Source organism: Sceloporus undulatus, chromosome 6 (genome assembly GCF_019175285.1).
Source record: "Sceloporus undulatus isolate JIND9_A2432 ecotype Alabama chromosome 6, SceUnd_v1.1, whole genome shotgun sequence".
Taxonomy (NCBI): Eukaryota; Metazoa; Chordata; class Lepidosauria; order Squamata; family Phrynosomatidae; genus Sceloporus; species Sceloporus undulatus.
This window is the reverse complement of record NC_056527.1, coordinates 113,099,128-113,114,474: the sequence shown is the minus strand read 5'-3', so window position 1 is coordinate 113,114,474 and position 15,347 is coordinate 113,099,128. Positions and strand designations below refer to the sequence as shown.

At 42.9% G+C, this 15,347-nt stretch overlaps 1 protein-coding gene across 5 annotated transcripts; it reads left to right on the top strand.

The window, feature by feature from the left end:
- The first annotated feature begins 128 nt into the window (after positions 1 to 128).
- On the top strand, positions 129 to 12,732 carry RAB2B (RAB2B, member RAS oncogene family). 5 transcript variants are annotated; one of them, XM_042472962.1, is made up of 8 exons: positions 129 to 279; positions 4,433 to 4,504; positions 6,014 to 6,081; positions 7,594 to 7,676; positions 8,248 to 8,340; positions 9,383 to 9,494; positions 10,818 to 10,886; positions 12,193 to 12,732. In XM_042472962.1, exons 3-8 carry the CDS (start codon positions 6,034 to 6,036, stop codon positions 12,295 to 12,297), a joined length of 510 nt encoding a protein of 169 aa, XP_042328896.1. In that variant the 5' UTR covers positions 129 to 279; positions 4,433 to 4,504; positions 6,014 to 6,033; the 3' UTR covers positions 12,298 to 12,732. The 5 variants fall into 5 exon arrangements, with proteins under 5 accessions (XP_042328896.1, XP_042328897.1, XP_042328898.1 ...); XM_042472963.1 differs by having other exon boundaries at positions 143 to 271; XM_042472964.1 differs by lacking the exon at positions 129 to 279 and adding an exon at positions 362 to 380.
- The last annotated feature ends 2,615 nt before the right edge of the window (positions 12,733 to 15,347 follow it).

Genomic DNA, 15,347 nt, shown 5'->3' with positions numbered 1-15,347 from the left:
GTTAAGAGAGAGAGAGGGAGAAGGGGGCTAGAGCGCCGCGCGGAGAGCAGTAGAGAAGGACGGCTCTATTATCGCGCTAGAGCAGCCAGCTTTAAGGTTTCCCCCGGATGTGACGTCAAAGAGCCGACCACTCGACCAAAGTTCTTTAACGTCCCTTGTTGGTGGCAATAGAGAGGCTGCCGGCTTCAGGGATGCCTAGAGCGTCGCCGGAAATGAGGCGCCATAGAGGACGAGGCTAGAGCGGTCACGGGAAAAAAGGAGTGAATCGTTTGTACTGGCGTAAATAGGAAGATAATGGGAAAAGGGAATCAGAGAGTGGGAAAGGAAGAGGGAGGGGCTTAAGAGCCGACTTGGCCCAATTTTAACGGCTGGAAGCGGAGGTTGGTGGGAATAGAGGCTGCGGAGGTTGGATGCCTAGAGCGTCGCCGGAAATGGGACCATAAAATACGAGGAAAAGCGGCTAGAGCGGTCACGGAAGATTAAAAAAGGGGAGGAATCGTTGATACTGGCCTAAATAGGAAGAAACCGGAAACGGAAGTCCAGAGTGCCGCAAAGGAAGCGGAGGCGTGTCCTAGCCATCCCTTTTAAACAGGGGGCGCGAGAGCAGTGGGATCAGTGGCCGTGGAGTGAGCTAGAGAGGCCTCTGGGTCGGGGCTGGGGGCTTTTAGGGGGCGCCTCGGCGCCATGTCCTACGCCTACCTCTTCAAATACGTCATCATCGGGGACACCGGTATGGGAAGGGTCTCTGGGGGACCAAGGTCACCTCCCTTGGCTTGTTTCCTCAGGAGAAAGCAGGGATGCATCCACATTGGAGAAATAGCCCGGTTTGATACCGCTTTAACTCTTTTTCTGACTCAAAGCTATGGAATTCTGGGAGTTGGAGTTTGTTGTGGGCCCAGAGTGGAGCAGCTCTGCTCTGGGCCCCACAACAAACTCCAACTCCCAGAATTCCATAGCCATGAGCCAGACAACAAGTTAAAGCGGTGCCAAACTGGGTTATTTCTCCAGTGTGGTACATCTACACTGTACGAATAATACAACATGACACTGCCTCAACCGCTATGGCTTCATGCTGGGATATGTAGTTCGTTGGGGTGCCAGCCCCTCTTTGGCAAAGAAGATGTTGTAAAACTACATATCCCAGGATGCCGTGGGGCGGAGGCACAGCTCACCGTTCCTTCGGTGTAGATGTATCCTCATGGCCAGTAGGGGTTTGAGTCTTCAGTAGGGGTTTGAGTCTTGGACTACAACTCTAGAGACCAGGGTTCGATTCCCAGCTCGGCCATGGAAACCCACTGGGCAACCTTGGGCAAGTCATACGCTCTCAGCTTCAAGGGAAAGCGATGGCAAACCTCCTCTGAATTAAACCTTGCCAAGGAAACGTCATTATAGGTTCAGCTTAGGGTTGCCGTAAGTTGGACATGAGTTGAAGGTACACAATAACAACAAAGGGCCTGAACAGACAGGCCAAAATAAAGCTGCTTCAGGTCACTTTGGAGGTATGCTGTTTAAATGACACACACACCTTAAGAGGCCAGAAGCTGCACCAAAGCTGCGCTCCAGTTCTTAAGACTGGAGCGTGGCTTCTGGCCTCTTAAGATGTGTGTGTCATTTAAACAGCATACCTCCAAAGTGACCCGAAGCAGTCTTTTCGGGCTCAAAGACTCGGTTTTACAACAACCTGTGCGGTGGGGTGAAAGAGCCCAAGACCCATTTTACAGATAATTGAGACTCCGAAGCATTTCTCTCCCAGGACATTCTTCAAGTTGTAATCTACAATTACTGCCTGTTTGGATGTAAGAGGTTTTGAACTTAGTAGAACTTGCTCCTAGATTATTAAACAATGAGGTTTTGGTGTGTGAGTCCATAAGAAGCTTTAAAACATGTCTTAATAAACCCCTGTCACTCCACTCGCAATATTGTAGCGTCCTCCAGATGTTTAAGCTCCAGAATTCCTCACCATTTTCTCACTGGTTAAGATTGCTGAGAGTCAGAGTCCAGCAATAGACTATGTTCAGCACAATTCCCACTTGGCTTAAACGTAAAAATGCTGTTACATATTGCAGCTCAGTAGCACTGCTGCATTATGTCACCGTAATGGCACTACAACTAAAAACTTAAACACTTAAGAAATGAAAAATAACCTTGGATTGTTTTGAATTGATTGTATCTGTAAAGCGCCATGTAAACTAATGGCGCTATACAAATAAACAACAATAGTAATAAGGGAGTTGATTTCATTTAAAAACAATTTGCCAGAATTGGAGCCTCATTAATAGAGGGATGGAGTCCCAGGGACAAGGCCAACTGAAAAGGGCCTGCATGCCTTGCCACCATTGTATCTTCTCACACTTGGGATGTGGATCTTAATAATGGAATAAATATTGGTAACGCCATCAGTCATGAAGTGTCTGCCCCTTTCTCTGTTATATTCTTGTATCACTGATGTGATTCATCAGTCTGATCTCTGAAGCCCTGGCCTGATTTCCTTTGTGAATTTTTTTCATATGTTCCCTCCCTGTTCTGCACCCAATGCTTATATTCAAAGAGAGAAGGAAAGAAAAAGCCATTCACTTCTTCTGCTGATCACACTGGCATAGAAATGCATTTGCATTCAAACAAACAAACAAACAAGCTTCATTTATATACCGCTTCATACCGCCTAAGTAGTGTCTAAGCAGTTTACAACTGTAAGCTAATTTGCCCCCAGCAATCTGGGTACTCATTTTAGCGACCTCCTCAGAAGGATGCAAGCTTGAGTCGAGCTTGAGCCCTTTTGCTGGTCTTGAACTGGCAACCTTGTGGTTTTGAGTGAGTGGCTGCAGAACAGGCATTTAACCACTGCGCCACCAGGGCTCATTAGAAAGGGTTGTACTTGGTCTTCTACCAAAATGAGGATGTGAAACCTCAGAAACATTCTTTTTGGTACTATAGGTCTTTGGTTTATTTCAGACACAATTCAGAGCTCTAGTTCCTCTTCCCAGTCGGGGGGAAAGTCATTTGTGATATTGATGCAGGCCCATTCATTGTTCAGCCCCTAGAACAGAAATGGAGAACCTTTGTTTTCTATATCTTCTGGCATATATCTTCTGTTAGCCCCACAGCATAGCTGATGGCAAGAGGCTACAGTCTAAAATACCTGGAAGAGCAAATTTTCTCTACCCCATGCCAGCTCCTGTTCTTCCATTTTCCCACAAGATACAGTATTCAAGGCACAGATAGTCATGAAAAAGCCCAGCAGTTTGAGGCCAAGCCATCTTCTTGCCTGAATCCTGTCTGGTTGTTGGTTTCATCACTAAGTGATTGTTTTCAATGTGTCTTTGCCTTCAGTAGTTCCACTGAATGAGATGCAAGGCAAGTGCTTTTCAGAAGTAGTGCTAAGTGGTAGACCTCTCTGCCTCTGCAAACCTGAGGGGCTTTCTCTCTTTTAGCGTTTTGGTAAATTATATATGTCCCTGTTTTACTGGGTGTTTGGACTGAACTGCAAGCCTTTTCTCTTTGCTCCTATAAGTGGGTGTTGATTTAGTTCCCATGTTTTTCTGTATTTGGTACTGTTTTATCGTATATTACATTTGACTTATTATAAGCCCTGAGGGCCTATGTGGTCAAAATGAAGTACAGGTATACCTAATTAACAAAGTAGATGTGTTCTTGGACACTAGTTCTTCAACAGAAATTTGGTACCAGAAGCAGAAATAACATGGAAAGAATATGGATAGGTTCCTACACCACAGAAAAGAAGAACAGTTCAACATGTTTCAGTTCAGCATGTTTCAGCCAACTGTTTATTCCAAACATAATTTGTTAATGGGAAATTAAACATCCAGTTCAGGTAGGCCCTTGCATAAATGAATAAAAACATTTTAACCTTCTAGAGGCCACTTAGAAACTTCTTCCAGAAATGTATCCAAGAAGAATTTTCTTTTATCAGCCTACACTTTTCTAATGATCTCCATTTAATTGGCCAAATGTATAGATCTGTTGGTTTAAAAAAAATGCTGGGAGTAGCTGGTGAGGTAGGCTAATTTGCTTTTCTTTCTGTTTTGCTGTTTGTGCAAAATAGGCAAATAAGGGTTTCTGGAGGCAGCTGCTATTTACCTTGCCTATTGTAGGCAGGCACACACAGCTGCAGTAGGACTGGCTAGATCCAAATCACATCAGATTGCCACCTCAAGAATTATTGCATTGTTTACTGCAGATACACTGCCACAACCTGACACCAAAAGTGTCTCCAACCTTTCTTCATCTGCTCCATGCTGATGTTTATTTAATAAAAACCAAAAAAAACTCAGGCTGATGAGAGGGCTGGGCAGGCATCAAAAAGACTTTGTATAAAGGCTTGAATAGATTGGCTATGTAATTTGTCCATCTGTCATAGATGCTCTTTGCTCTCCAAGTCCAGCAGCTTATGCCTGTATCTGTCTTTTCACAGGTGTCGGAAAATCATGCCTGTTGTTACAATTCACAGATAAACGGTTCACAGCTGTCCACGACTTGACAATTGGTGAGATCCAATGCCAAATGGGTCTTGGGACTTTCTGGTGCATATGTTGGGACTGAAGAAACAAACCAGGGACATGGGACATGATGAAGTGGAGAGTCTTTTAATCTTTATAGAAAATGGGGGTTACTGTAGCAGCACTACCAGGATATATGATGGCTTTATGGAGGTAGATGAAAAAGACAGGTCTCTTCCCCCTAATGTCCTTTCAATCAAAAACAGCCAATGTGTTGGGGGAACCCCAAGGGGAATATGATTTAATTTATTACATTTAAGGAATGGTGAAGGTAGTCAACCCAAAGCTGTGTGGGAATGTTGGACTTTGAGGAAGGAGTGAGTTCTGGGGATGGAGACAGCAATAGACAAAGGTGGTTATAGCAGTAGTAGGAGTTTGGCTGGCTGAAGATGGAAGGGTTTGAGTGCAGAGACTCAATGGTGCTTAACTTCAGGAGGGAAGTGGGGGACTTTGACCCATGCATGCCACAACAAGGTATACTTAATTTTCACCTGAAGTGACCCTTTGCCTTTCAAATGCGTTATTCCAACCCTTTTGAACTTGTAGTAACTGTAGATTACAGGTCAGCAGTCAACTGGCCTTTTGAAGCATTCTGTGTGGCCTGTTATGCACATCTGAGCCCCAGCAAATATGGCCTCTATGCGATATCCCCTACTGGCAACACCGGCTGAAGGATATTGGGAAAAGTAGTCTGACAGTGGAGCTTTTACAATCTCTCAGAAAGGGATCCCATAACTGGCTTAGCAGCTCACACACACACACACACTGATAATCACCCCCCAGATGTTGACTTGAGAAAATTTGCAAATATTGGCTGTATTGTTATTTTTTAAAAAACGGGGATATATGTACTAAGAAAAGCTTGTGCTTCCACAGAAATGTGGGCACAGTGTCTAAAGCCAACTCCAATGCTTTCATACTTGCAGACATGAGGCCTGTTATCTCCCTGTCTTTCTCTCCATTTCTTGCTTTTGAGCCTTGTCATCACCATGGGCATGCAAATATGTGTCCCATCTTCTGTCTTTACATCCGAATCTGATACATGGATTACTCTAAATCTCTGGCTAGTTATATATCGTGTGTTTGTCTTTAAGTCAGTTGTTGATTTACAGAGACTCCATGAATTTTGTGGGGTTTTCTTAGGCAAGGAAGTTTTACCATTGCCTTCCACTGAAATACAGCCTACATCACCCGGTATTCTTTGGTGGTCCCCACCCAAGAACTAACCTGGCCTGACCCTGCTTAACTGCCAAGATCAGACGGGATCTGTTGCCTTTAGGCTTAAACCCCTGATATCATATACACCCTTTTTGCAACCATTTTGTCATCCTTATACCTTCCTTTCATCCCTGTTGGCAATTGCCACTTCCTCACCCAAATATGCTTGGAGTGTCATTGGCAATTGTCAGTGGGTAGGGAGAGATTAGCCAGAACCTTTGGCTTCAACCCCTGCCCATCTTTCAGAACCATTTTCTGATGTTCCTTTTTGCCCCCAGGTGTGGAGTTCGGATCACGGATGATCACCATAGATGACAAAAAGATCAAGCTGCAGGTTTGGGATACGGTGAGGACACCTAGCAATTTTTGGAATAGAGTTTGCAGGGACTAGAGCGGCATCCACACTGCAGAACTGAAGCAGTTGGACAACACTTTAACTGTCATGGCTCAATGCTATGGAATTCTGGAATGTATAGTTTTGTGAGATATTTCAGTTACTCTGTCATAGAGTTTTGGTACCACAATAAACTACAAATCGCAGAATACCATAGGATGGAGCCATGACAGTTAAAGTGATATCAAACTGCATTAATTCTGCAATGTAGCAGTGGCACAGAGTGCCTGAACAGAGCCAGGACATTCCAGTTTTATTTGCATCCTCTTCTCCCACTTCCTTAGGCAGCTCTTCCTAGCTGTTGTGCCACCCTGGATTCTTTGCACATCTTGCTGATCAGGAAAGACTTGATCCAGCTAGTTTGGTAAACTGTACCAGGGATGGAGAGTTGGAAGGAAGAAGAAAGGAAACAAGGACTCTCCTAAGAGGGGAGGGAAGACTTGAATAGTGAAGGGTGGGGCAGAGCTTGGATTACAACTTGCAGAATTCCCCTGTCACCATGGCCACTGCAGGATTCTGGGAGCTATTATCTTAAATTTTTACTTTACCAATTTTGAGGTTGGAGTTGTAGGTCATGAATGGAGAATGCTGGAAGAAAAATAAGCAAAAGTGGCAAACTAATGTTCAGTCTCCCTGCACAGAAATAAGTATTTATGGCCTCATACAGACAGGCCAAAATAAAGCTGCTTCGGGTCATTTTGTAGGTATGCTGTTCAAATGATGCATGCGTCCTAAGAGGCTGGAAGCTGTGCTAAAGCTGTGCTCCATTTCTTAGGACTGGATCGTGGCTTTGGTACGGTTTCCGGACATAAACAGCATACCTCCAAAGTGACCTGAAGCAGCTTTATTTTGGCCTGTCTGTATGGGGCCTAAGTAAATGTTTAAATATTTTTATAAACATTTATTTATACTGCTTCTGTTTTTGTGTATTAACATGAGCATGGATGCACTTTTTTCGTGAAATGTTTGGAAGGATAAATTAAATCAATCAAATATTTTATTCAATTTGCAAAGTCACCCACAATAAATTGTTTTCCAGGCAGTGTACAAAACATAACTAAGTGCATGCAAGGGAATGGTTAATTGTACACTATGCAGGTATATTGAGGTTGCTGCTGAGGCTAGCAATTAGCAACTTGCTTGCCTCTCTTTCCCCTTCCCTGCCTGGACCCAGTCTGCAAAATCTCCTGGAAAGAAAGCTCAGACGTGCAGAATTTATTGTTCCTTCTTTGTTCGTTGTCTTGGACTAGGCAAATTAACTGTCCCTGAGGAAGATCCATGAAATGAGAATGGGCCCCAAGTATGAGCTTCAGCAGCTCCCCAGTCATAGTGCTAGTGACCCCTTCTCATATCATCAGTGTTGAATAAATGGATGAGGTTCATTGGTTGTGACATGAATGGCTGATAGCTTAGGCAAAAGTGTAGTTGTGTGTGCTTTCTAACTGGTTCTCTTCCACCCCACAGGCTGGACAGGAATCCTACCGTTCCATCACCCGCTCATACTACAGAGGGGCAGCCGGGGCACTGCTGGTTTACGACATCACCAGGTGAAGCCCAAACATAGATCTACAAACTGGCATGGCCAAGAATGTCCTATGCAGAGTTTAACAGGGGGTGCCACATAAAAATTGGAAGCATTTTCAGATTCACGAAAATCTCAGTTTTCATGTCTTCTGGTTTTTCACCCTTGTCATGACTTAGTTGACCCATTAGATGCATGTATTTTATTAAATAGACAGGATTTGGTATAGTGAAGTTTCACAATCTGTTATAGTGAAGTTTCAGAAAGTCACAAAGATGAGTGTAGCAGGGATGGGAGTCATGTGGTCTCTGTACCACACATGGCATAATTTTGTGGCCCTGCCCAATCCCCATTTGCTCAAAAATGACTGCTACTACTCTGCTACCCAGAACTATAAGGGTTCATAGGAACTCACCTCAAGTTGGGAAAAGTTGGGGGGAGAGTTCCTTTTTTGGAGTTCTACAACTCCCAGGATCCTCAACATGGCCATGCTTACTTGGTAGAGTAGTATGGAGCAGATGTGCTTCCCTCTCCTCACCCTTTCCTCTCTGTCCATCCTCAACCACTTGATGACCTGGCTTTCTTAATCTTTTTAGGCGGGAGACTTTTAACCACTTGTACTCCTGGCTAGAGGATGCGCGACAGCAATCCAGCGCCCATATGGTGATCATGCTTATCGGCAATAAAAGGTACATGGCCTTCCCTGATGTTGCTTTCACATACTGGTTCAAGGACTTTGGGGCAGGTTCAACAATGACACCTATCCCGAATCTGATTCCACTGGCCATTCCACCTCTTCAATCAATGGAACTTATATCAGTGTTGACTTGGCAAGTTACCAAGGATATAATGAGTCTACTGTAGTTGGGAATAAAAATTGGATTTAGGTATAAGCCTCCATCCCACAAGCATCCTAAACTGCAATATGCCCATTATGTTTGTGCGAATATATTGGGTGAGTAACATGTGACTTGTGCCTACATGAAATTTCCCAAGCCTATTTGGAGCTCTCCAGCTTGCCCAGACCTCTGTATTTCTCATACACACCCCAAAAAGGGTGAGTGGAAAGCTTCTAGGAGAAGCAGTTTGTCTTGTAAATAGAGATCCACATCACTATTTAACATTAAAAACATTTTTTGAAAATTAGATGTGGGCATCTACCCACCTTTGGTTTTGATTTTCATTTTAATTGCATTTTTGGCAGCCTGTGTTTGTTCCCAGAAAGTAGCAGGATAGGCAGTGGCCCCCAGGGGTTCCACAGTTGCCCATATGTGTGTGTAGTATGTACAGCTGGCCCTCCTTATCCACCGATTTCTTATCCACAGATTAAAGCATCCACAGCTTGAAAATACTTTTTAAAAAGTATAAATTCCAAATAGCAAACCTTGATTTTCAATTTTATATAAGGGACACCATTTTGCTCTGCTATTATATTTAATGGTACTTGAGCATCCACGGATTTTGTTATCCATGGAAGAACCTGGAACCAAATCCCAGTGGATTATAATGTCTCACTGTAAAGATAGGTATGCGTATTCATACACAATGATCTCCTTTTTATTTTATTTTTTCTGAGTTCCATGCATGAGGGCAGATAACTGAATGATATGATTTCCAAGTCCTTTTTCAGTGCCAAGTTGTGTATCTGTACCTGTATCTCAGCATCCCTGGCTGTTTTTTACTTGAGTTGCTGCCTTACCTTGATTGTTCAACTTGATGATCTTCTCCCAGTGATCTGGAGAACCGGCGTGTTGTACAGAAAGAAGAAGGTGAAGCATTTGCCCGGGAACATGGCATGGTTTTTCTGGAGACATCAGCAAAGACCGCAACCAATGTGGAAGAGGTCAGTACCCATCTGTTACTAGTTCCTGAATTTATTTAGGTGATGCAAGTATTTGGTCATACAGTGGCACAATTGATTTGGCTTCTGTTGGCTGGACACAGGAGATTATATTCGATGCAGGGAGATAGGGGTGAGATTAAGTTGTACTCCTTCAACTAAGCCCTAATTTATAAAATGTCGTCTCTGCAATGTCAAACTTATTTTAACAGTGATAAGAGCTGGAAGCATAAGAAGAGGTGAAAGTTCTGAACCTTTTACTGGCACCATATTCATGTTTATTTACATGATAAATACAAACCTAACTTTATCCCAGTTTTACTGGGTCCAGGAGCCACATGGATGGCCAAAAATGACCCAAACTTGGAAAAAAGTGCATCTGGAAGTGGCTGGAAATCTCTTTCTGGGGATGGGGGTGGGTGGGTTGAAAACAGGTTGTCAGACTGAGGTGAGTGTTGTGTCTATACAATTTTTAATTAGAAGTAAGGCTGTGCATACTGTGGTCAGCCTTCATCGTTCCTTTTTACACCAAAGTACATGTGCTGATGATGATTCTTATGCAGTAAACATAGGAGAAAAAGGTTTTAGCTGGCTTAGGTTTTAAAAATATTAACAGTTTATAAGGGAAATGCTTGGATGGCAAAAAAGCCAGCCCACTAAGTACACTTGATGGCATTAGAAAACTGATATATTGAGGTGATGTGGGAGGACCCAGAAAACTGGGTAGGGAAAATGAAATGGAATAGCCTGGAAGGGAGCATAGTTATCTGGCCAGCGCTCTGGGCAAGAGCAGTCAAAAACTGCTACTTTTGTGGAAGGTCCCACTTCAAGATTATAAAACCTATGCCTCTCTTTCAGAGCCAGTCCGTTGATTTGCTTTTGAGTCCCTCATAGTTTTTTAAAATATGAGCATCTCCCCTCTATGAGGGCTATGGCTATGGAGAGGATGCGGTCAAATGAGGGCATTGCCATGCAAAAGAATTCTGCTTCCTCCAATGAAAGTTTCCTTCAGTCCACATATTTATAGCATTGCACTAACTTAAAACTTCAGCTGAACTTTTAAAAATACTGTTTAGCTGCTCAAAGAAAAGGGACAAGAAACTTTATCAAAGGAGTGTTTACACAGCAAGTAGAAGAGTTGTAGGTATGAACAAATTTAAATGTCTTACTCCCTCAGATGCTGGTAATTTGGGGATTGAAGAAAAAATTCATTTGGGAGTATGGAATTCTTATTTGAGGAGGCATTGCCCTTCATTTTGTCCTCTTCCCCATAGGTCCACCGTTCTAATATTTAAATCTTCTCCCCTTTCTGATTTCCCTTTACAGGCCTTTCTCAGCACTGCAAAAGCTATCTACAGAAAAGTCCAGAAGGGCCAATTTGATCTTGCCAATGAGGTGAGTCAGACAAAAGCTTCCTTAGAACTTCATAATGTCTAATGGTAGAAATTTAATGATGGAGAGTAAAGGGAGATTATTGCAGAACAGCTGTTTTGGTGCAGTGTGTTGGTTTTTTAAAAAAGATTATTAAATATTAACAAACTAAAACTGGATTTTACAAAATACAATTTAATGGCCCACTGAACACAGAAAGCTTCTAGTGTGATGCCGCAAATAAAGAGTGTGGGACTAGGACTCGGCAGATGAAGGTTCAAGTCCCCATGAAACCATGGAACTTGCTGGGAGTTCTTGGATGTGGTCACTCACACCCAGCCACTCAGAGGAGTGTTTGAGAATAAAGTGAGAAGTCTCCTTGAACTCCTTGCACAAAAGGTAGGATGTAAATGTGGAAAATAAATATCTACCTTTAGTCAGTCTGTTCCTCTGTATCAAGGGTGGGAAGTGTGCAGTGCTTCCCAATTTGGTTGGATTACATCTCCCATTATCCATCACCATTGGCTATGTTGACAAAGGCTAATGGGAGTTAACCATCCTTGGCTTTGTACCTTACAATGAGGGATTCCTAGGACAGAATTGAGGCATATATCTCATTCCTCCAAATCTGAGTATATAGGGCCAGACTGATAAAGGTTTTTTGTTTTTGTTTTTTTTTTGCCTTCCAGGATAGAGTACCTCTCAGTACGAACTAATGGAGAATGCAGACAGATAGAACTAAAAAGCTTGCTCTTTTTTGTACTACACTTTCTCCAAGTGGCCTTGCTGGCCTGGGGGTTCTGAGATTAATGGTCCAAAGTAGTCACTTTTCCAAGCTCAAATATTGCCTGAGCAATTTGGAGGAAGGATGAATTAAAAATTTAATTAATTAATTAATTGTGACCCTATTGGGCTCCATCCTGCTATCCTCCAAATTTTCATATTACATACCTAGCTGGACAGGAATGCAGTTTTGTAGTTGAAAAACAGTCTCCTGCTAAGGATCTTTCTTCTTGTGGATTCCCAGATAGTATAGGTAAGATCAAGGCAATTCTGTTTTTCCTGTGAATTGAGTCAATTAAATAGTAGTATCAGTCAGTTTTAGCATAAAAATACATAATCCTTAGCACCTTGGAGATTAAATGGGTGAGATGATTACTTGCATGGACTGTAATCCACTTCAGATGCATCTGATGAAGTGGGTTGTAATCATCGAAAGCTTACGCTAGAAATGTATTTTTCTCAGCTGGTCTGAAAGTGCTGTTGTCTTTCTTTCTTTCTTTCTGAGGTTGGATGTTATCACTCGGCCCTTTTATTTCTCATTTTGCAGGGAAATGGCATCAAGATTGGGCCCCAGCATCCCTCCATGACACAAAGTGCATCCACTGTCCGCCACGGTCCTCAAGGCTCCGGAGACCGATTAGGGTGCTGCTGAGTTCCCCTGAAATCTAGCCAGAGATGTTAAAGCTTGTGAATGCTCAGAGGATATTTCGTCTCTCTCTTTTGTTCAATATCAGGCACTGTACTGGCAGGGATCTGCCCATCCAACCTTCCCCCAGCCCTGCCTACTTCTTCCCTCTATGCATGAGGACTAGGACTATCTTGGACCTAGATTTGTTTCTAGGCATGAGCAGTTTATTCGAGAGCCTGTGGGTTTTATGTTCACCTCCTGACATTCCTTATGGGAAAAGGTGCTTCCCTCAGTTTGTGCCTTTACTTCAGTGGTTTTCTCTCCTGCTGTTGAGAGATTTTCACTCCTGCTTTGGGTTCATGGAACCCTGGGAGTCATCCAAGCTAATCTACCCCAGTTTTAGACGTTAAACTGTACTTCACTGTTGTTTTCCTCCATATTAAATATTTCTGTGTTCAACTTTTTCTGGCATGCCTTTATACCTGTAGAGGGAAGGGAAAGGTTATATAAGACTCATCCCTCACCCATTCCTCTGTGGTCGAACCCTTTGGGGCCATCACTAGTATCTGAGGCAACTGGGATAAGCAAAGGAGACTGCCTTATTCCAGATCAGCCTTTTTGTCCATGTAACCCAGTCTGGAGTAGACAACTGCTTTAGGATCCTTCCACGAGCCACACAAACTCCCGGAAATGCCAACAAGCTGATCAGAAATCTGGAAGTAGTGGAAAGTCTACTGCTTTTGTAAAATGGTGGGCTTTTTAATCTTAAAAACTGCAGCAGGTCTTCAAGCCTATTTAAAATGTGATCTGCCAGTCATGGAACCATCTAGGAGGGACAGGTCTGGAGAAGAACAAGAAAAGTCAGTCCAGAGAACCAGGAGGGGTTGAAGGCCACAAAAAACAACCTTGTGGACCACATACATTTCCCAGCGCTACACTTTGCCCAGCCTGTGTCTAGAGTTGCAGGCAGAGAGCAGATCACCTGCTCCCTGATAACTGGAGTTTAGGAATTGAATGTGGGACCTTTTGAATGTAAGCCTCTGCAGCCATGCTATGTTGGAGTATGCCTGTTTGGTGGACATTTCAATTGAAAATGCAAGGGGAACGTGAACAAGAGGAAGATGTTTGCATTATTACAAGCAGGGCAAAGACTCCATTCAGCAAAGGAAGAGTATCTTGGAAAGGAGCAGACTGCATGACACAGTTTGCTGAAAGGCAAGGATACATGCAGAGGTGCTAATTACAGATTTATACAGTATTTTGAACACAAGAGCTAGTGTGGTAGAGTGGTTTGAGTGTTGCATTACTACTTTGAAAACCAGGATTCATATCTCTGTTCAGCCATCAAAACCCACTGGTGATCTTGGGCAAGTCATGCTCTTTCACCTCAAAGGAAGGCTAATACGCTCTGAACAATTCTTGTCACCTTGGGGTTGCTGTCAGTTAGAAATTATATGAAGGCATTCAACAACCACAATTTTTCACACATGTATTAGTTTTCTTAGAGTCAAGGGTAAGAAAATCTTAGTCTGTAATGTAATGAGAGGCTTTTTTTCTGAGTAAACCTGAATAGGAGTGTACAGCATATGCCTATATTTGGATCTGAAACTGCACCAGTAGTTCTGAAAGAAAATAATACTTTGTTTTTTGGTGACAAGAGGAAGCACTATTTTAACAGCAACATTTCCTCTTGCAGGTGAGATAAAGAGACAATTTCTAAAATGGTAGCTGGTGCTTGTTGTTCTTGTGTTTTGTGCAAAAGTAATATTTTAGAAGTCTTAAAACATTTGCCGCCCAATTTATTTATTGGGGAGGCAGGTTCACTCTTTTTCAGCTTACTAAAAAGCTTTTAGGTTTTGATTTATAGACATATATCTCCACCTTTTAGTATGGATCCGTATTTACATATTTGGAAAATAAAAGAGGACTAGAGATTTCGAAGGCTTTCATGGCCGGCAACTGAAGAGGCCAGAGATCTGAAGATGCCAGCCACAGATGCAGGCAAAACAGGAATAATCCCTTCTAGAACATGGCCACATAGCCTGAAAAACCCACAAAACACTTGACAATTATTTTCTGTTCATGTTGTGATGGATTGACTGTCTTCATAAAATTAGAGCATGGTATTGATGACAAAATGACTTAACATAAATTCTTTTATTATATCCTGCCCTCCAACATTTCAGAGATGAGAACCGGAACACGAATATGTGAACAAAAAAATCAGTGCTGTCAGGATGGTAAAAGTTATTGATGAGGATGAATACTCAAGCTAGGAAAGCCTAGAACAGTTTGCCTTTGTCTGAGGCCCATAACACACTGCAGAAATAATCCAGTTTGAGACCGCTTTAACAGCCCTGGCTCAGTGTTAGAGAATCCTAGTATTACACTTCATTGTAGCACCAGAGTCCTCTGACAGAGAAGACTAAGTGTTTCACAAAACTACAGTTTCCAGAATTCCCTAGCTTTGAGCCAGGGAAGTTAAAGTGGTCTCAAACTGGATTGTTTCTGCTGTGTATTTTGGACGTGAGTCTACAGGGGAAAAGCTCCCACCCGTCCTGTCCTGACCCCAAGTGAACTGAGTGTAAAGCTTACAATATTTTCATCAGGTCTCAAACTCAAGTTTTCTCCATCAGTGAAATAGGAACAAAGGCATCTGGCTTTGTGGAATAGCAGTCAAGTGAAATCAGGAATAAAGATCACAAAGCACATTTTACCATCTGATCAGTGTTTATATAGTTGTTAATGTGAATGTTGTTGTCCTTGAGTAAGCAGGGGTCACCAGCATTGAGGCCATGCAGCTGCGTTGGGCAGGACATGTTTCTAGGATGGAGGGCCATCGCCTCCCAAAAGTAATACTCTACGGTGGACTCGCCATGGGTCACGTAAGAGGGGTGCTCCAAAGAAGAGATACAAGAGATACTTGGCCAACTAGATCACCAACAATGGTCCTCCCTGGCCTCGCATTGGGAGGCATGGAGACGCACTATCTACGATACTCCAGCCTTTTTTGAAAATTTGTGCCAAATGAGTCTCGAAGAGAAACGACAACGAAGAAAGAACCACAACCCGGA

Coding starts and splice junctions, on each gene's coding strand:
- RAB2B (XM_042472961.1), top strand. CDS start 685: ATGTCCTACGCCTACCTCTTCAAATACGTCATCATCGGGGACACCG. Junction 4,505..6,013: donor TGTCCACGACTTGACAATTG/GTGAGATCCAAT, acceptor TTTTGCCCCCAG/GTGTGGAGTTCGGATCACGG. Junction 9,495..10,817: donor CCGCAACCAATGTGGAAGAG/GTCAGTACCCAT, acceptor TTCCCTTTACAG/GCCTTTCTCAGCACTGCAAA.